The sequence below is a fragment of the Hyla sarda genome, chromosome 6, assembly GCF_029499605.1.
Source record: "Hyla sarda isolate aHylSar1 chromosome 6, aHylSar1.hap1, whole genome shotgun sequence".
Classification (NCBI taxonomy): domain Eukaryota; kingdom Metazoa; phylum Chordata; class Amphibia; order Anura; family Hylidae; genus Hyla; species Hyla sarda.
The window spans coordinates 297,086,773-297,108,799 of NC_079194.1; the positions used below are offsets into that span (position 1 = coordinate 297,086,773).

Consider the following 22,027-nt stretch of genomic DNA (forward strand, 5'->3'; position numbering starts at 1 on the left):
GTCTGGGCATGCTGGGGGTTGTAGTTTTGCAACAGTTGGGGTCACATTGGTTGGGAAACACTGAGATAAGCTCTATCAAGCAAGGGCTAGCGGAGTGGGGAGGAGCCAATGGGGACAAACTAATAAAAAAAGATTCATTGGGAAACCTAGTACAACGGGTTTTGAGGAAGTGTTATCCTCTTCATCAGGGGAATAATCTGTCAACACTAATATAATGCTACAATAAGGCTTCATTATATTTATATTGTGACCGTTTCTAGACAAGGAGCCTTTAATCCCAGGATCTGAAAAGAGCAAAAATTACCCCAAAAGGGGGAAAAGAAAACTTTAGGGGCTGCGGGGGCTTCTGTGTGTGTAGGGGGGGTAGGGGGTCTCTGTGTTGTTCTGCACAGCACAGGAGAGGCTGTCACACTCTTCACAGATCTGGATCGGAGGTACATGTACTAAGCAAATAGCTGCCGAGCCTTAGGGGATCGCAACGGTTTCATTCTGTCATCTCGTTTCGCTGTAAAGCAACGGTGCAGGAAATAAGCTGACACAGCCGCCGCCGAACAGAACCCGGCTGACTGCAAGAAACAATTAACTTCCTGCACGGTCCCAATCTTACTGCTCATCCTTTGTACTGCCCACCTGTCTACAGACCCGATATCCTGCCTGATATACTGCGCACCTGTCTACAGACCTGATATCCTGCCTGATATCCTGCGCACCTGTCTATGATCCGATATCCTGCCTGATATACTGCGCACCTGTCTACAGACCCGATATCCTGCCCGATATACTGCGCACCTGTCTATGGCCCCGATATCCTGCCCGATATACTGCGCACCTGTCTATGGCCCTGATATCCTGCCTGATATACTGCGCACCTGTCTATGATCCGATATCCTGCCTGATATACTGCGCACCTGTCTATGGCCCCGATATCCTGCCTGATATACTGCGCACCTGTCTACAGACCGGATATCCTGCCTGATATACTGCGCACCTGTCTATGGCCCCGATATCCTGCCTGATATACTGCGCACCTGTCTACAGCCCTGATATCCTGCCTGATATACTGCGCACCTGTCTATGGCCCCAATATCCTGCCTGATATACTGCGCACTTGTCTACACAGTCCTAGCACCAATGGATTTCCGCACCCCACCCAGAGACCATAGTGTGAACCTTACATGATAACGTGTAGTGCACCACTCACTCACAGAGAGTAACCCTATCCGATCAGGTGGGTGGCCCATCACACAGAGCACTGGCACCTCCACCCGCATCACAAGGACAGACTGCACTAGGCCACAACAAACCCTCAGCTGTGAACAGGACGAGCTCAGGACAGGTTTTCAGCTTCTGAATTTCAATGAGAATATTGACTGAAATACATGAGAACGAACAGAATCTAAGAGAACGGCAGAACCTTATCAGTCATTCCTCTGAAGAACAGTCAGTCACACCCCGCTCGTGACGCCGTGCCCCTCCCATAGACTTGTATTAAGGGGGCGTGGCCGTGATGTCATGAGCCTCCGCCCTGCATCACCAGTCATCCGGCAAGAAGCGAAGTTTGCTCTGTGCACCGGATGTCTGGGGTGCTACAGACGAGATCGTGAGAGTCCCCAGCAGCAGGACCCCCGCAATCAGCCATCTTATCCCCTATCCTTTGGATAGGGGATAAGATGTCTAGGGGCGGAGTACCCCTTTAAGGTGCCTTGGTTGCAGTAAATCTGCCCTGATAATCAGCTCAGAAGACAATAAAAAGGTGATGGGCTCCTGTGAATAACAAAGTGCGGCATATAACAGACAGGCGGCATTACGGATGGCTGTGCCCGCTGCTGGAGCTGCATCTGATTGGCGCCTCGTATATCGGAACGTAAATTACACGTCCGCTGGGAATAGGAAAAGACAGAATCTGCACTTTGAGTAGAACAGAAAATACAGAGTAAGATAAAAAACAGAGTGGGTGCTCGTAATCCAAAGCACTAACTCGCTTGGCGGATGGACGCCGCGCCATAAGACACGAAATCTTCTGCCTCAGTAATGTGCCGTTATATCTCTGCAGGAACTTCATGGAGACTCGGAAAATCCGGAGAAAACCTTAAAAAGACGTTAAAGGTGTAGACCTCGTGATATACCTCGTGAACCTATGGCCCAGTCTGAGATCCAGAGCAGCCTGGTTTCCTCCAGACATGATGCTGCCCCCACCATGATCACTGTAGGGATGGTATTGGGTAGGTGATGGGCAGTACCTGGTTTCCCCCAGACATGATGCTGCCCCCACCATGATCACTGTAGGGATGGTATCGGGCAGGTGATGGGCAGTGCCTGGTTTCCCCCAGACATGATGCTGCCCCCACCATGATCACGGTAGGGATGGTATTGGGCAGGTGATGGGCAGTGCCTGGTTTTCCCCAGACATGATGCTGCCCCCACCATGATCACTGTAGGGATGGTATTGGGCAGGTGATGGGCAGTGCCTGGTTTCCCCCTGACATGATGCTGCCCCCACCATGATCACTGTAGGGATGGTATTGGGCAGGTGATGGGCAGTACCTGGTTTCCTCCAGACATGGTGCTGCCCCCACCATGATCACTGTAGGGATGGTATTGGGCAGGTGATGGGCAGTGCCTAGTTTCCCCCAGACATGATGCTGCTCCCACCATGATCACTGTAGGGATGGTATTGGGCAGGTGATGGGCAGTACCTGGTTTCCTCCAGACATGATGCTGCCCCCACCATGATCACTGTAGGGATGGTATCGAACAGGTGATGGGCAGTACCTGGTTTCCTCCAGACATGATGCTGCCCCCACCATGATCACTGTAGGGATGGTATCGGGCAGATGATGGGCAGTGCCTGGTTTCCCCCAGACATGATGCTGCCCCCACCATGATCACTGTAGGGATGGTATTGGGCAGGTGATGGGCAGTGCCTAGTTTCCCCCAGACATGATGCTGCCCCCACCATGATCCCTGTAGGGATGGTATTGGGCAGGTGATGGGCAGTACCTGGTTTCCTCCAGACATGATGCCGCCCCCACCATGATCACTGTAGGGATGGTATTGGGCAGGTGATGGGCAGTACCTGGTTTCCTCCAGACATGATGCTGCCCCCACCATGATCACTGTAGGGATGGTATTGGGCAGGTGATGGACAGTGCCTGGTTTCCTCCAGACATGATGCTGCCCCCACCATGATCACTGTAGGGATGGTATTGGGCAGGTGATGGGCAGTACCTGGTTTCCTCCAGACATGATGTTGCCCCCACCATGATCACTGTAGGGATGGTATTGGGCAGATGATGGGCAGTGCCTGGTTTCCTATAGACATGATGCTGCCCCCACCATGATCACTGTAGGGATGGTATTGGGCAGGTGATTGGGCAGTACCTGGTTTCCTCCAGACATGATGCTGTCCCCACCATGATCACTGTAGGGATGGTATTGGGCAGGTGATGGGCAGTGCATGGTTTCCTCCAGACATGATGCTGCCCCCCACCATGATCACTGTAGGGATGGTATTGGGTAGGTGATGGGCAGTGCCTGGTTTCCTCCAGACATGATGCTGCCCCCACCATGATCACTGTAGGGATGGTATTGGGCAGGTGATGGGCAGTGCCTAGTTTCCTCCAGACATGATGCTGCCCCCACCATGATCACTGTAGGGATGGTATTGGGCAGGTGATGGGCAGTGCCTGGTTTCCTCCAGACATGATGCTGCCCCCACCATGATCACTGTAGGGATGGTATTGGGCAGGTGATGGGCAGTGCCTGGTTTCCTCCAGACATGATGCCGCCCCCACCATGATCATGTTTTTAATGACAGTAACGCTTTAAAATACTTTAGAGCTGCAATACCAGGCACAGCCTATTGACAAGAGTGGTGCTGTAGTAGAGAGAAAAAATTGCAATCTTTCCTATCCCCTGAACCTGGGAAATGCCGAATCTACATTACCTCCCCTCCCCCACTACACCTAGTACATTGGCTCTTCCTCCGTGCCGGGTCTCTATTCTCTCCTCAGATTTGTATTACATTTCTTTTGATTTTTGGCCTCAGATCGGACGGCTCCAGTGAAATGAGGTGATGAGAAGCGTGAGATGTAACAAGTATTAGTCCGATTCCCGTCCCCGGCTGTATTATTTATCAGGTTCTAGGCTCCGATGATTCTTCATGTTTTACCAATTTCACAGGTCAGTGACGGCAGCAACTTCTGAGCCCCGCAAGATTGGAGAACGGCCGACAAATTATACGTCTACAGGTGAGAGTGAGCCGATAGAGGAACAGGGTTATACTATCAGGACCGCAACAGGGACCTAATATATAGTGATAGGGAAGATCATCTGGATGGAGCCCAGTCCAAGCCTTACATATAACAATAACTACAACCCAATAAAACAGAACACAATTCAACACAGCTTGTATATGGGCTTCATACAGTAATTACAATGGAAGCCATGGAACACCGGATGGGAAACACTGTTGGCCAATCCCTATGAAAATGGTAGGGTCAGCCAACATATGTCACATGGGCACTGTCAATTGAAAAACTTTTGAAATGTCAGAGAAAAAATAAAAAGTTTTGATCGGTCGGGGTCTGAGTATTCAGACCCCGACCGATCCCTAGAACAAATTGGGAGAAGCGCACGCTTAACAGGTTCTCTCCCGGCTTTGTGGCACTTGACTAATTTAAGTCTATGGGGCCGCATGATCCGTCAGGGTCTGAACACTCACACCCAACCGATCAAAACTTTTTACATGTCCCTAGGATGGGGATATCTACTTTTTATGGAGGTTTAGGGTGAAGATTGGGTTTATGGTGCCCCTTAGGTCCCGAGCCCCCGAACCACAAACTCCCATTCCCTCCTCACCATACATATTGTTACTGACCAAATCCTGTACACTGGGACCGATATTACCAATACTACTAGTACACGGAGGAATTTTATCACCAAACATATTACTAACATACTGTTCCTGACCAAATCCTGTATACTTAGATCAATATTATCAGTATATGAGGAGGAATATGATCACCACACATATTACCATCGTACTGTTACTGACCAAATCCTGTATACTGGGACCAATATTATCAATCATACCAGTATATAAAGAAGGAATATTATCACCATCATACTGTTACTGACCAAGCGCTGTATACCAGGACCAATATTACCAATACCACCAGTATACAAGGAGGAATATTATCACCATACATATTACCATCATACTGTTACTGACCAAATCCTGTATACAGAGACCAATATTACGAATAATACTAGTATATAGAGGAATATTATCACCATCATACTGTTACTGACCAAACCCTGTATACTGGGACCAATATTACCAATAATACCAGTATACAAGGAGGAATATTATCACCATACATATTACCATCATACTGTTACTGACCAAATCCTTTATACTGGGACCAATATTACCAATAATAATATAAGTATACAAGGATATTAGCCTAGAATTGACTGGCATTTCTTAAATCTGTTTCTGTTGCTTATATAGCACCAAGACATTCCACAGTGAAGTACAGAGCATAGTTACCATACACATCCAACCCTGTTTCCCAATGGGCCCACTAGGTAACTTCCTAATCTCAGAATACACTACCCTACTAGAACACGAAAACAAGGTCAAACACATAAGATTGTATTCATCCAACAGCTACCTCTCCCTATGCTCCGCCCCCATACACATGCATGCTCTTCTTAGCCAAGCATGCATGTGTTTTGAATGGAGAGTCTGCTTCTGCCAGGTTTGAAATCCACCTTGCCCGATCTTTGTTACCCTCCGATATCTGAGGGTTGGGAGGCCCCATTTACACAAAAGAGGGTTGGCCGGTACTAAAAAAAATAAGAGCATTGGTCTGACCCATAACTAATGTGTACGCCCAACTTATCTCCTTGTTACGCCAGTTAATTTATTACATTAAAGGAGTACTCCGCTGATAAGCGTTTGGAACAAATTGTTCTCAACGCTGGAGCCGGCAGCTTGTGACGTCATAGCCCCGCCCCCTCAATGCAAGTCTATGGTAGGGGGCGTGACGGGGCGGGGCTATGACATCACATTGTCTTGTTTTACATTTTTATTTTGTTTTTGGAGGATTATTTAAAAAGGAGTACTGCAGTCATACACACTTATGCCCTATACGTAGGGGATCTGTGTCTGATCGCGGGGGAGTCAGACCACTGGGACCCCGCACAATCTCCTGCACAGGGACCCGGCCTTACCGCGACTCTGCGCGGCTAATGCGCATGTCGACCTCATTGAGGTCGACAAAACGCCCCCTCCATACAGCTCTATGGGAAAAGCGGGGAAGCACTAACGCTGCATCTCCACCTATCCCATAGAGATACATGGAGGGGTCGTGTCAACCGCATAAGTTGTCAAATTTTCCGATTTTTTGACTGACTGAAAATCGTGGCAGCCCACTATTTTCAGTCCGAGTCAAAAATCATATCCCCTGAGAAAATGAGTCAGATCGTAGTCACTAGCTGACTATGATCGGGTCCGCAGCCCTTTAATAGTTAATGGCTCCATATCGGTCCGTACCTATCCATGCACAGATACGATTTCAGGCGACTTGAGCTTCCGAAATCTTATCTGTGCATCGGAAGGTAACATAGTTAATAAGGTTGAAAAAATGCCAGAGTCCATCAAGTTCATCCTATATCCCTAATGAGTCCCTAATGAGTTGATCCAGAGGAAGACAAAAAACCCTCATACTAGAGGTAAAAATTCCTTCCCGACTCCAAATATGTCATCAGAATAAATCCCTGGATCAACGTTCTGTCCCTATAAATCTAGAATCCATAACCTGTAATGTTATTATTCTCCAAAAATCCATCCAGACCCCTTTAAAATTATTTTACAGAGTTCCCTATGACCACCTTCCCTGGGAGAGAGTTCCACAGTCTCACTGCTCTTACAGTAAAGAACCCTTGTCTGTGCTGGTGCAGAAACCTTCTTTCCTCTAGACGTAGATGATGCCCCCTTGTTATAGATACAGTCCTGGGTATAAATAGATCATGGAGAGATCTCTGTACTGCCCCCTGATATATTTATACATAGTTATTAGGTCGCCCCTAAGTCTTCTTTTTTCTAAACTAAATAACCCTAATTCTGATAATCTTTCTGGGTACTGTAGTCCTCCCATTCCCCGTATTACCCTGGTTGCCCTTCTTTGAACCCTCTCCAGCTCCACTATATCTTTCTTGTACACTGGTGCCCAGTACTGTACACAGTATTGTATGTGTGGTCTGACCAGTACTGTACACAGTATTCCATGTGTGATCTGACCAGTACTGTACACAGTATTCCATGTGTGGTCTGACCAGTACTGTACACAGTATTCCATGTGTGGTCTGACCAGTACTGTACACAGTATTCCATGTGTGGTCTGACCAGTACTGTACACAGTATTCCATGTGTGATCTGACCAGTACTGTACACAGTATTATATGTGTGGTCTGACCAGTACTGTACACAGTATTCCATGTGTGGTCTGACCAGTACTGTACACAGTATTCCATGTGTGGTCTGACCAGTACTGTACACAGTAATCCATGTGTGGTCTGGCCAGTACTGTACACAGTATTCCATGTGTGGTCTGGCCAGTACTGTACACAGTATTCCATGTGTGGTCTGACCAGTACTGTACACAGTATTCCATGTGTGGTCTGACCAGTACTGTACACAGTATTCCATGTGTGGTCTGACCAGTACTGTACACAGTATTCCATGTGTGGTCTGGCCAGTACTGTACACAGTATTCCATGTGTGGTCTGACCAGTACTGTACACAGTATTCTACATGTGGTCTGACCAGTACTGTACACAGTATTCCATGTGTGGTCTGACCAGTACTGTACACAGTATTCTATGTGTGGTCTGACTAGTGATTTGTACAGCAGAATTATTTCCTTGTCGTGGGCATCTATGCCCCTATTGATGCCCCCCATGATTTTATTTGCCTTGGCAGCAGCTGCCTGACACTGGTCACTACAGCTAAATTTACTGTTAACTAAGACTTCTAAGTCCTTTTCTATGTCAGTCATCCCAAGTGTTCTCCTATTTAATACATAATCCCAGCCCGGATTTTTCCTCCCCATGTGCATTACCTTACATTTATCAGTGTTGAACCTCATCTGCCCCTTCCCAGCCCAAACCTCCAACCTATCCAGATCCATTTGTAACAGTGCACAGTCCTCTATAGTGTTATCTACTATACATAGTTCACAGTCCTCTATTGTGCTATCTACTATACAAAGTGCACTGTCCTCTATTGTATTTACCGCTTTACAGAGTTTAGTATCGTCTACAAAGATTGCTACGTTATTATTCAACCCCTCTACAAGGTCATTAATGAATATATTAAACAGAACAGGACCCAAGACTGACCCCTGTGGTCCCCACTAGTAACAGTCACCCAATCAGAATAAGTAGCATTAATAACCACCCTCTGTTTCCTATCACTGATCCAGTTACTTACACACATTCTCCCCCAGCCCGATCCTTCTCATTTCATGCACCAACTTTTCATGTGGCACCGTATCAAATACTTTGGAAAAATCCAGATATACGACATCCAGCGATTGCCCCTGGTCCAGTCTGGTCAGATTGTGGTGTGAATGTGAATCTCCTTTAACTTGGTATACATGTTACTAATATAACACAGTTGAGGGAGATTCCGATACAGTCAATCCCCGCAGTCTGATAGCCACGCGATCAGGTCATTTACTCTTCGGAACATCTCCTGATCGCATTACTCTTGGGCTGCGGAGATTTCCCGGGAGTTTTAAACATCTTGCCGCCGGACCAACGTCATGATAAAGTATGATTTAACTGTGTGTCAGGCAGGTGAGGAGAATAGTAAGTGTGGGGGCAGGAAGAAGGGATGGAGCTAGAAGATGGGGGAGAGAAGACATCAGTGCAGGAAGGATGAGCAGCCCATCACTGCTGGGGCTTCCGAAGACCAGAAAAGCTTGGTGGCATGCAGAGTCCAAATATGACCAATATTCTCTTCAGCAGACTAGGAAAGCTGGGTTGCAGGCAGTACACAGTGCAGGGCTCGCAGTAATCATCCAGCTTTTCCAGTCTTCTAAAGAGTCCATCATTGCCATAAAACTAGGAACAGCAATACAATCCAGGTTATGTTACACGTCTTCTGGTTTCCTTCGCTGGCGCCGAGGACTGGAGAAAATGGTCATTAAGTGAGAAGCCGAGAGCAGACCTGACGCATGGGGGAAGGATACATGAAAGGATACGGCTAATCCTCCGTAACATGCTCAGACACTGGAGGCTCCCGCCATTCACATGATCTGAAGGAACCCGGTGACCCCCACAAGACCTCAATCTACCCTGGGAAAGAAGCGGCTGTCACCAGAGAAGATCCACAATCAAAGGCCCCATCTCCTACAGTGCGAATCCGTTTTTTCTTTTTCAGGTTGCAGCCATTGTATCAGTCTCGGCAGGTTAGCACTCGATGTGCGGGTCAACCCTTTGAAAGGAGTCCCTGCACAAAACTAATGGCACCGATTGTATTTACTGCCAATTATTTCCAGGCTCAAGCTGAGTGTGAAAGCGCGGAGAATAATGTCGGGTTTCTCAATACTGTTTTTATATATCTCTGGGCTCATCTCCAGCCGAAGAAACCTGACTGGTCGTACGAGACGAGGACTGAGCATAAGGACTACACGAAGGATTGGGAAGGTCCTCCGATGCTTGGAGAAGAACGTTGTCGGCCATATTGGATCTCGTGGGGATCGCACTTGTTATTTGGTCACCACTTCCCTCTTCTCAGTTGGGGGTCCTTCACACCAGGACAACCCTCATCCCTCCCAAGGTGCAGGGACCTACAGAAGTGTTCTCCAACTTGTAGGTCTCCAGCTGTTGCAAAACTACATTTCCCATCATGCCCTCACAGCAGAGATGTAGTTTTGCAACAGCTGAAGAGCCACATGTTCCAGAAATTCTGACCTAAAGGGTCTATTTTTATACCGCTGCTTTCTCTGTAGGATCAGGATATATATAGTAGTTATACACCTCCCCTCCAGCCCTATCTGTATACTGCTGCTATCTTTATGGGATCAGGATATATATTTATCATACACCTCCCCTCCAGCTCTATCTGTATACTGCTGCTGCTATCTCAATGGGATCAGGATATATAGTAGTTATACACCTCCCCTCCAGCCCTATCTGTATACTACTGCTATCTTTAAGGGATCTGGATATATATTTGTCATACTCCTCCCCTCCAGCTTTATCTATATACTGCTGCTGCTATCTCAATGGGATCAGGATATATACCATAGTTATACACCTCCCTTCCAGCACTATCTGTATACTGCTGCTTCTTCATAAACCTCCTCTCCAGCTCTATCTATATACTGCTGCTGCTGCTATCAGGATAGAATATATTTATATTTATTATATAAAAAAATTAAATTCTGACAATTACGGCCTTTTAAATCAAAACTCATTGCAAAAGTGCCGGCAAAGTGTCAGATTCCCCAGCATTAATATATAATTCTTCTTCTATAGATAGGGCCAATCCCAAATGCCACCTGTGTCCCCGGCTTTGACCGCCTCTACAGCGGTGTTTCCCAACCAGTGTGCCTCCAGCTGTTGCAAAACTACAACTCCCAGCATGCCCAGACAGCCATTGGCTGTCCCAGCATGCTGCGAGTTGTAGTGTTGCAACAGCTGAAGACCCACGGGTTAAGGGACACCGCTTAAGACCAGTGTTGCCTAATAAGGGTGCCTCCAGCTGTTTCAAAACTACAACTCTCAGCATACCCGGACAGCCAAAGGCTGTCCGGGCATGCTGGGAGTTGTAGTTTTGAAACAGCTGGAAACACCCTGGTTGGGAAACACTGGAACACACAAAATCACAGTTAAAAGATTAAGGGTAACTCTATCCAGACACGCGGAAGGAAGCCGCCTCTCCCCTCGGCGCATTGTTTGCGACACCTTTCATAAAGCAGAACATCAGCGCCCGGATCACACTACAAAGCTTTTTTTTTTTTCTCTTTACACAGAAGCAGATTTACATTTTTAACACCGAACGAGACAAGAAAGAGAGAAAAGACAATAAGAAAACAAAGCGGCTATTTATAGAAAGGCTTTGAAGTTCTTGAATTATTCCGCAGTAACGCTGGTGGCGTCAGAGCTTCGCCACGAAACACGAGGATTAGGGGGAATCGGCTTTACCACGGAACGTTGGTCCGACAAGAACAGGGTCAAATATCAAGAGAAATGAGAGGAATTAAAGGGGTTTTACCATCAAATTAATTGGTCTGTCAATCAGAAATGTCAAATGGTGGGGACCACCTGTTTTTTTTAAGTTTTATAAAATAAAAAAATATAAAAATTATATAATATATATTTATATATTTGTTTTAGAGATTATATATACACATATTTTATTTATAATTATATATATATATATATATATATATATATATATACACACACACACACACTATAAAAAATTATATATTATATATTTTTAACAAAAAAAGATTTGTATATCGTAAAAAAAAAAAAATTATATATAATATATATTTTAATATTATTTTTTTTATTTTTAATTATTATTATTTTTTTTTTATAATATATATGTAGTGAGTTGGGGCAGGCTCAGTGCTTGCCTCAGACACGCCCCTCCCTGAGCAGCAGATGTCAAAATGAGTGAGCAGCAGAACAGAGGGATTTGTGAGCCAGATACAGAAGCTAGACACGTAAAGCATCTGCATGACCTAGTTAGTAATATATGTGTATATCATATCACTAACTAAGTCATGCAGATGCTTTACATGTCTTGCTTATGTGTCTAGCTTCTGTATTTGGCTCACAAATCCCTTTGTTCTGCTGCTCACTCATTCTGACATCCACTGCTCAGGGAGGGGCATGTCCGAGGCAAGCACTGAGCTCGCCCTAACTCACCATGCATTCACTTCCTCCCTGAGTCTGCTGTGCTGCATGGGTCTCTTTACCCAGGCATGCTGGGAGTTTTTTTCGCAATAGCCGGAGGCACCCTGGTTGGGAAACAGTGGGCTAGAATCTTACAATGGGGTGGTGGTGACAGGACCCTACTATGGGTAAGTGTTGCAGCACATGGTATACGGTATGCTAATCATATACGGAGTGATGAACCCTCAGTCAGCTATAGAGGCTTCTTATTAGTGGAGGCCTAGGCCCGGTTCCCCCCTACTGGCATATTATTTAATCGAGACCCATATATTGCTGCTCACTTTATCCATTACTGTCTGGTGACAGAATATTAGACCTGTCCCATCTTCTTTTTTTGGATTCGTTAGTCTAAATATCCATCTTATTTTTGCATTACTATAATATTTTTCACATGTAGGTGTTTTTAAGAGATGAATTGATAAAGTAAATCATCTCATCAGTAGCAATTGCTCTAGTCTCTCTTTTTGTATGTATACTTACAATATAGAATAAAAAAAATAAAAAATAAATCCCTGGTAGAGAATAACGATGTCCCATAGAGGGAGGGAACAACTGTACCCCCCCCCACCCCTAAAAAAAAAAAAAATAATAATAATTAATTAAAAAAATAAATAAATAAACAGGTTTACCCTTAATAAATTCTGCTCTAGTAAGAAGCTTCTTGTAAGAATTCCAATGCTTCGCATGTATAGAAAGCGAGAGGCTGGTGTGGACAATGTGTCGTCTGGAGGCAGGGACACCCCCCCCCCCCCCACCGGGTGTCAACGAGGGCGATGAAACTCGAGAGGATTCAGTCGCCGGGATACACAACATTAAAAGGAACGTTCACAGCCGGGAGGATCACTGAAGCTGCAACAAAGCACTTCCCTGACCCTATTGTCCTCCGAGAGCGAATTCTTCATTGAGAGAATGAATACAGCTGTCCGCTGTAGACAGACAGAATCACAGCACCCCCTGCTGGAGACAACTGTGAACTGCACCATTCTCTGCACAAGCAGATTAAAAACCTGTTGTAAAAGTAGAAAAAAAATAAAAATAAATAAATAAATAAAAAATAAAAAGACCAGTGTTACCTAGTCAGTTTAGGCCCCTATGGCAGGGGGATACAACAGATAAATAGTGCAAGGCACAGAAACCAAGCCTGTAGGTAATGCCCGCTCACCTGAAGCGAAAGGCAAACTCTCGTATCCCTCCCCCACTAATAAGGGGTACACTGGTATGGTTGCTGCAAGCCAATTGGTTTCAGGAGTGGGCAAAGCCGTCCTGTGATGAATAATAATGGTGTGGAGTGAAAAAAAAAAAAAAGAACCTGAATGCAGAGGCGCTGCTAAAGCAGCGCCTCTGCATTCAGGTTCTTTTTTTCTCCACACCATTATTATACCTCTCTTAAAAGGGGTACTCCACTGGAAACCTTTTTTTCATCAACTGGTGCCAGAAAGTAAAACAGATTTGTATATTACTTCTATTAAAAAAATCTTAATCCTTACAGTACTTATCAGCTGCTGTATGCTCAACAAGAAGATCTTTTCTTTTTGAATATCTTTTCTGTCTGACCACAAGTGCTCTCTGCTGACACCTCAGTCCATGTCAGGAACTGTCCGGAGCAGGAGAGGTTTGCTATGGGGATTTGCTCCTGCTCTGGACAGTTCCTAAAATGGACAGAGGTGACAGCAGAGAGCACTGTGGTCAGACAGAAAGGAAATTCTAAAAGAAAAGAACTTCCTCTGTAGTATACACCAGTACAAGTACTGTAAGGATTAAGATTTTTTTTTTTAAATGGAAGTAATTTCCAAATCTGTAACTTTCTGGCAACAGATGAATGAAAAAATAAAATTATTTCCAGTGGAGTACCCCTTTAATTTTACCCCTTTATAAAGCCTGGTGTGCTCAATTTTCATGCAAACCAAATGTACCTCCTTTTACCACCAAATCTACAGTGGAACAAAAAAAAATAAAAAATGTTTGGCAAGGTTTTAGGAGAAAAAAAATGAAATAAAAATAAAAAAAAAAGAAAAGAAAAAAAAAGAAATAAAAAAAAAAGAAATAAAAAAAAAAAGAAAATAAAAAAAAGCCATTCTGTAACGTTTGGGGGGCTTCCTTTTCAACGCAGTGCACTTTTTGATAAAAAAAAAATATATATATATATATATATATATATATATATATATATATATATATATATATATATATATATATATATATATATATATATATATATATATATATATATATATATATATATATATATATATATATATATATATATATATATATATATATATATATATATATATATATATATATATATATATATATATATATATATATATATATATATATATATATATATATATATATATATATATATATATATATATATATATATATTCTACTGACCCCTATAAAAAAAAAAAAAAAAAAAACCAATCATAAATTCCCCTCGATTACCTCCCCCTGACTCACAATTCCCCTTCCTTCCCTGGTTTGAATTTTTTTTTCCCCCCTACCTTCCCACACTCCGGCAGGCTCAGGTTAGATGGAGAGTTTTGCGGGGCTGTGCAGCCATTTACGTCACCTGCCGGCCCCTCTGCGCATCGTCTGGGACGTCACTAGTCATTCCCTGCAGCCGCCGCTGGTCAAAGTGGCCGCAGCGACAGCTGCTTGTTAAAGGGGTACTCTGCCCCTAGACATTTTATCCTCTATCCAAAGGATAAGATGTCTGATGGCAGGGGTCCTGCCCCTGGGGACCCCCAGGATCTCGGCTGCGGCACCCGAGACATCAGCTGCACGGAGTTAACTTTGCTCCGTGCCGGATGACTGGCAATGCGGAGGCTCGTAATGTCATGGACATGCTCCCTCAATGCAAGTCTATGATGGCAGTCACTCCCCCTACCATAGACTTACATTGAGGGGGCGTGGCCGTGACGTCATGAGCCTCCGGTGCTGAATCCGACGCTCTAAAAGAACACTGGGTGCAGCACGGATACCGCGGGGGTTCCCAGTGGTGGGACCCCCGCGATCAGACATCTTATCCACTATCCTTTGGATAGGGGATAAGATGTCTAGAGGCGGATTACCCCTTTAGGACCTACTGGACATATTTAAGTAAGTGACCCCTTGTTTGACTCCTGCTCACCCACACTATAACCCTGTGTATTGGGTTTAGTGGGTGAACAGGCTGAACGTTTTCCTTTAAAGGGTGTTATTCCAAGATTAAAACCTATGACCTATGCACATCATAAGGGGATAAGCATCTGTTTAAGGTGGGTACCACCAGGGCAGGATCATCATTGGCGCTCCTGCTCTGCGCCCCGTACCCGCAGGGGGCCCCTGTCACATTCGGGACATCCCTGTGTCCCGAAAAATCTTTTCAGGACACAAGGATGCCCCAGTTACCTCTCTGCGGCCCTGCGTTAACTTTAAAAATGCAAGGGCCACCAGGAGGTAGCGCACGCAGGGACGTCACTGATGTCCCGTGCGTGCGCCCATAGAAGAGCAGAGCGGAGCAGTGAGGAGGACGCGTGACAGGAGGAAGTCAACAGCGGCACATCATCTTCAATATTCCGACAACCGCACCTCTCCGGTCCCGGGACCTACTGCTATGGTCTATAGGCCATAGCAGTAGATCGTGACCCCGGACCGGAGGAGTGGTGTTCGGAACACTGGGGCAGTAAACAGGCATACAGCCTCCAGCCCAACACTGTATATGGCTGAAGGCTGTATGTCTGTGGGGGAGCTATACTGCCCCCCTAATGTGCGGGGAACTGTACTGCCCCCCTAATGTGCGGGGAACTGTACTGCCCCCCTAATGTGCGGGGGAACTGAGCAGCGGAGTACCCCTTTAATATGGACCTGACAAAAGAGAACAAAAGGTCACTAGAGAAAAACCTCAATGGATTATTTTATATATACACACACACAATATAATACTAGAAAGAAAAAAATATATATTTACAGGAAATGCACGGTTATATCGTTTGTGGAATGTCACATGACGTCTGCAGCGTCCGTGCCATCCGTTTTAAGAGCAGAAAAATACAGGTGTTTCTCCTGTAGGGGGCAGTCATGAGCTACTTGTTAGCCACAGCAGACAGCTGGTCCCGTATCCGGCCCAGTCCATCCAGCATGGTGTCCAGGGTTTCCTTACTGAGCTCCATGGTCAGTGTGGAGGTGGCTGGTTCTGGCCCACAGAGACCTGGATCCTCCTGGATCTGGGAAATAAGTTGTAAACAACAACATCAGCCACATCTCTTCTCGCTTAAATAAAACAAAAAATTTACAGGAATTGAAGAAACTCTTTTGACAACCTTAAAAAAAAAAAACTATCCGGTTCCACAGGGGGTAGTGCTATATAAAATAGTTATGATGTGCGTGTGAATGTTCCTCCAAGTGCAATACTCAGCAGGGGGCGACAGCGAGCAGAAAGCTGTGCTCCACCCTGAGGCATGATCAGCACTAGACCTGACCAGTTATGTGAAGAGGGGAGCTGGTATTACTGCTCACTGGATTTATGACTCCTTAGATAAGGCAGCAGGGAGTCATACTCAGGCTCACTGCTGTCTTATCTAATAAATCAAAAACTCTATTGAGAAGCAATACCAGCTTCCCCCCTTCACATCACTGGTCGTGTCCCATGTTGACAGGAGGGGTAGAGGGGGAGGGGGGGGGGAGGAGAGACAAAGCTCTGCTCTCTATGACGTTACGTCAAGGCTTACAGGAAGAGACCCAGAGCTGAAATGGATGATCTGTTCACTTTGGCCAATAACACTATATTAGAAAGTTGCTTTATTATACTTTTTTGACAAGATATACAGGATGGTTCTTTTACAGACAATGCCGTTAATACATAAGAAGATTTTAGGATATAAAATCCAAGGCATGTTACACTCACCTTCATCTTCAGCAGACAGGTGGGCACCGCCATTCTTGTGACGGAGTCTGATGAGGTCTTTATGTCCACTCTCCAGTCCATATCTACCAGACGCGGCAAAGAGACTAAAGGGAGAAGACGATGTTAGTATACGGGGTGACTGCGTCCAGCGCAAAAGTAGAAACACAGCATTTCCCCATGTGGTGATACATAATTTTATTTATTTATTTATTTTAAATGGGGAGGGACATATACATATATATTATATATACACACACACACATCTTCTATACATTTTATTTACACTTTATATGCGATTATTAGATTGCGAACACTGAATAATGCTTTGCTACCAGACTCTACCAGCAGATCTACAAGGGAGCCTTCGGGATCAGCTAAGGAGACCTCTGGCAGGCATTTACATCAATCGGACACCCACCCCCCCCTTGGGTGCCAGTCAGGCAGGGGGTCAGTGACTTAGGCATTGTTCGTTTTATAGGCAGAATCAGGCTTAGGACAAAAATGTTTGTCCTGGTCATATGGTTAGGCCTGGGTTGCAGGGGTTAAACAAAATCTGCAAAAAATTTGTGAATTATTTTAGCAAAATATTTAGTTGTACGTGTACTGACATTTAAAAGGGTATTCCATAATTTTTTTTTTTAAATCAACTGGCTCCAGAAAGTTAAACAGATTTGTAAGTTACTTCTATTAAAAAATCTTAATCCTTCTAATAATTATCAGCTGCTGAAGTTGAGTTGTTGTTTTCTGTCTGGCAACAGTGCTCTCTGCTGACATCTCTGCTTGTCTTGGGAACTGCACAGAGTAGAAGTGGTTTGCTATGGGGATTTGCTTCTACTCTGGCCAGTTCCAGAGACAGGTGTCATCAGAGAGAACTTAGACAGAAATGAACAACTCAACTTCAGCAGCTCATAAGTACTGAAAGGATTAAGATTTTTTAATAGAAGTAATTTACAAATCTGTTTATATGTTTTTTCCTGGATAACCCCTTTAAATACATGCTTGTATAAAAAATTATGGAATACTGCAGTACGGTAATAAAATGTATCCCGATCATTTCTATTTGCTGCTGGTCACGTGATGACGGGTGCACTTACTGCTTGTGTCCTGGGCTTCACTTTTCCAGGCAGATCTACAGGAAGATAAACAGGATAACGTATGAGAGGGATGATCATCTTCTGTCAATATCAGTGTTTCCCAACCAGGGTGCCTCCAGCTGTTGCAAAACTACAACTCCCAGCATGCCCAGACAGCCAAATGCTTTGTACAGGAGCCCCATAACGTCACCCAAGGACCTAATTGGGCTTCCGGCCAGGCCTAGGACAAAGTCAAACTGCAAAATCTAAAGCAGTGTTGCCCCACCAGGGTACCTCCAGCTGTTGCAAAACTACAACTCCCAGCATGCCCGGACTGGCAGCATCACCATTAATAAATGTCACCACCATAAAGTGGTATAATCTGAATAGTCTGATTCATCCAGTTTGGGAGAAGGATGAAAAACAGTGAATAAAACTCAGCTGCAATTCCTCTGACACCATTAACACTGTGACCTTCTGTGGGCCAGACTGGCGATCACATGACCTAGTTACAGTAGTGAAACCCATGGATGCAGCTGTGCAGCAATAAAACAGATGGTGCTGTATGACAAGTGATGGTGCGTGTGCACAATATGGATAAAGCAGGGTGGACTCCATGCTAACATGTAGTAGTAGATGATCACGTGACCCAGAAGATGGATCACGTGACCCAGGAGACGATCATCCACTTACATATTCTCCAGAAGGATTTTGGTCAAAAGGTTCTTGAGATTCTGATGGAAGTCGTCGGGGAAGACAGCAAGGATCTGGTCGGCGGAGGTCAGCCCCCGGTACACCACGTGCCGGGCGAGGGAGTGCACCGCCTGTATCACCTGACATACAAGAAATAAGGGTGAGAACATGTGACTCCATGGTCCCCAACCAGGGTGCCTCCAGCTGTTGTAAAACTACAACTCCCACCATGTGACCTTTTGATATATATATATTTTTTTTAATTAAATTCAGGACTTGCAGTTAGTTACTAACTACAACTCCCAGCAGGACCTGATACAGTCTCTGGTTCAGCAGCTGCCCCAAAAGAAAACTACAACTCCCAGCATGTTGGACTATATAGTAGTATATAGTATAGGTCAGATTTTCCCAACCAGGGGTGTCTCCAGCTGTTGCAAAACTACAACTCCCAGCATGCCTGGACAGCCAATGGCTGTCCTGGCAGGCTGGGAGTTGTAGTTTTGCAAGAGCTGGAGGTACCCTGGTTGGAAAACATTTTTTTATAGGATAGATGTAAGTATTTTTTTCTTTGGGGGGGGGGGGGGGGGGCGTGCGCACTCACCTGGGTGGCCTCCTCTGAGGTGACGGACAGGCCGGACGTCACCTGATCGATCAGATGGATGGAGGTGAGGGCCGGGCGGGGGAAGGCGTCTCTGCACAGCTTCTGCACCACATCCTTGGAGGAGGCCTAAGAAAGACAAACACAAGACAGAATTATCTACACTGTAACAAACCCTCAGCTCTGTACAGACCTGCTTCATTGTGAGCTGGAAATTGTTGTATTCCATGCAAAACTATTTAACGCATGCTGGGGCCTGTAGTTCCCCAAGTAACAAACACAGGCCTTGAATGCATGCTGGTACTTCTAGTTCCTCTATATAACATAGGATAACACTGCATGCTGGTACTTGTAGTTCCTCTATAACTTAGGATAACACTGCATGCTGGTACCTGTAGTTCATCTATATAACATAGGATAACACTGCATGCTGGTACCTGTAGTTCTATATAACATAGGATAACACTGCATGCTGGTACTTCTAGTTCCTCTATATAACATAGGATAACACTGCATGCTGGTACTTGTAGTTCCTCTATAACTTAGGATAACACTGCATGCTGGTACCTGTAGTTCATCTATATAACATAGGATAACACTGCATGCTGGTATCTGTAGTTCTCTATAACATAGGATAACACTGCATGCTGGTACTTCTAGTTCCTCTATATAACATAGGATAACACTGCATGCTGGTACTTCTAGTTCCTCTATATAACATAGGATAACACTGCATGCTGGTACCTGTAGTTCATCTATATAACATAGGATAACACTGCATGCTGGTACTTGTAGTTCTCTATAACATAGGATAACACTGCATGCTGGTACTTGTAGTTCTCTATAACATAGGATAACACTGCATGCTGGTACCTGTAGTTCTCTATATAACATAGGATAACACTGCATGCTGGTACCTGTAGTTCCTCTATATAACATAGGATAACACTGCATGCTGGTACCTGTAGTTCTTCTATATAACATAGGATAACACTGCATGCTGGTACCTGTAGTTCTATATAACATAGGATAACACTGCATGCTGGTACCTGTAGTTCTCTATATAACATAGGATAACACTGCATGCTGGTACTTGTAGTTCCTCTATATAACATAGGATAACACTGCATGCTGGTACCTGTAGTTCCTCTATAACATAGGATAACACTGCATGCTGGTACCTGTAGTTCATCTATATAACATAGGATAACACTGCATGCTGGTACCTGTAGTTCTCTATAACATAGGATAACACTGCATGCTGGTATCTGTAGTTCTCTATAACATAGGATAACACTGCATGCTGGTACCTGTAGTTCTCTATAACATAGGATAACACTGCATGCTGGTACCTGTAGTTCCTCTATAACATAGGAGGACACTGCATGCTGGTACCTGTAGTTCTATATAACATAGGATAACACTGCATGCTGGTACTTGTAGTTCCTCTATAACATAGGAGGACACTGCATGCTGGTACCTGTAGTTCCTCTATGTAACATAGGATAACACTGCATGCTGGTACCTGTAGTTCCTCTATATAACATAGGATAACACTGCATGCTGGTACCTGTAGTTCCTCTATATAACATAGGATAACACTGCATGCTGGTACCTGTAGTTCCTCTATATAACATAGGATAACACTGCATGCTGGTACCTGTAGTTCTATATAACATAGGATAACACTGCATGCTGGTACTTGTAGTTCCTCTATAACATAGGATAACACTGCATGCTGGTACCTGTAGTTCCTCTATAACATAGGATAACACTGCATGCTGGTACCTGTAGTTCCACATAACACACAGGCCTCAATACATGCTGGTATCATCAGTCCTACACATCTTGTCATGCACGCTTGTACTTGTAGTGCCACAATAACACAGGTTGCATTGCATGCTGGTAAATGTAGTTCCCTGCACATAACATACAGACATCACTACATGATGGAATATTTAGGCTCCTCCTCCCCGTGGGTTTTCCTGGATGCTGGTACTTATAGTTCCCTCAATACAATGCACATCTCCTCATACACAGACATGACGGCTCCTCTCACCTTTAACAGGAGCTGCAGGCTGAGAAATACACTCTCCGGCAGAACCGCCATCTCTTCCGTCATGTGACTCTCATCACGTGCTTCTCTCAAGGCGCGTCCGGCCCGCAAAGCATTCTGGTAGATGTAGTTCTCTCACAGAACAGCTGGGCGGAAGTCTCACGGCCTGCCAGGGCTCTACAGGAAACGGCCGTCATGTGACCAGATGAACCAATCACTTGGCCTCTCTTATTGTAACCTGTTAATAACAAGCAGTGATTGGATTGGTTACTGGAATGTGAGTGGTTGCTATGGGATGCTTTTCCTTAGTAACCAATCATCCTCTACCAAAGTATATAAAGGAAACTGTGTGATAATAAAGTTTTAATGTAACATTAGTTAAAGAAAGCAAAAAAAAAAAGACCAAAGTGATGAGTTGCTCTTAACCGGTTTTGAACGTTTGTTCATTTAGCGTTTTATTGACCATGTCTACACGCTGATTGGTTTCTTAAAAAAAATAAATTAAAAATTAAAAAATTAATAAAAAATATACAGCAAATTGTGTGATAATATATTTTATATAATGTAAAACAAATAATAGGAATAAAGATCAGGGGGGCAAATACATTCTGACAATACCTACTGGACTTTGGTTGCTAAGGACAACTGTTTCACCTTTTGAATGTTTGGTTGCCATGGACATACACTCTCTGATCCAGTGTTTCCCAACCAGTGTGCCTCCAGCTGTTGCA

At 44.6% G+C, this 22,027-nt stretch overlaps 1 protein-coding gene across 1 annotated transcript; it reads right to left on the reverse strand.

The window, feature by feature from the left end:
• Positions 1-15,881: 15,881 nt before the first annotated feature.
• On the reverse strand, positions 15,882-21,533 carry COMMD9 (COMM domain containing 9). The gene is made up of 6 exons (XM_056527906.1): positions 21,300-21,533; positions 19,244-19,369; positions 18,643-18,782; positions 17,971-18,005; positions 16,877-16,980; positions 15,882-16,196 (listed from the first exon to the last, which is right to left on the reverse strand). Exons 1-6 carry the CDS (start codon positions 21,360-21,362, stop codon positions 16,056-16,058), a joined length of 609 nt encoding a protein of 202 aa, XP_056383881.1. The 5' UTR covers positions 21,363-21,533; the 3' UTR covers positions 15,882-16,055.
• Positions 21,534-22,027: the final 494 nt, after the last annotated feature.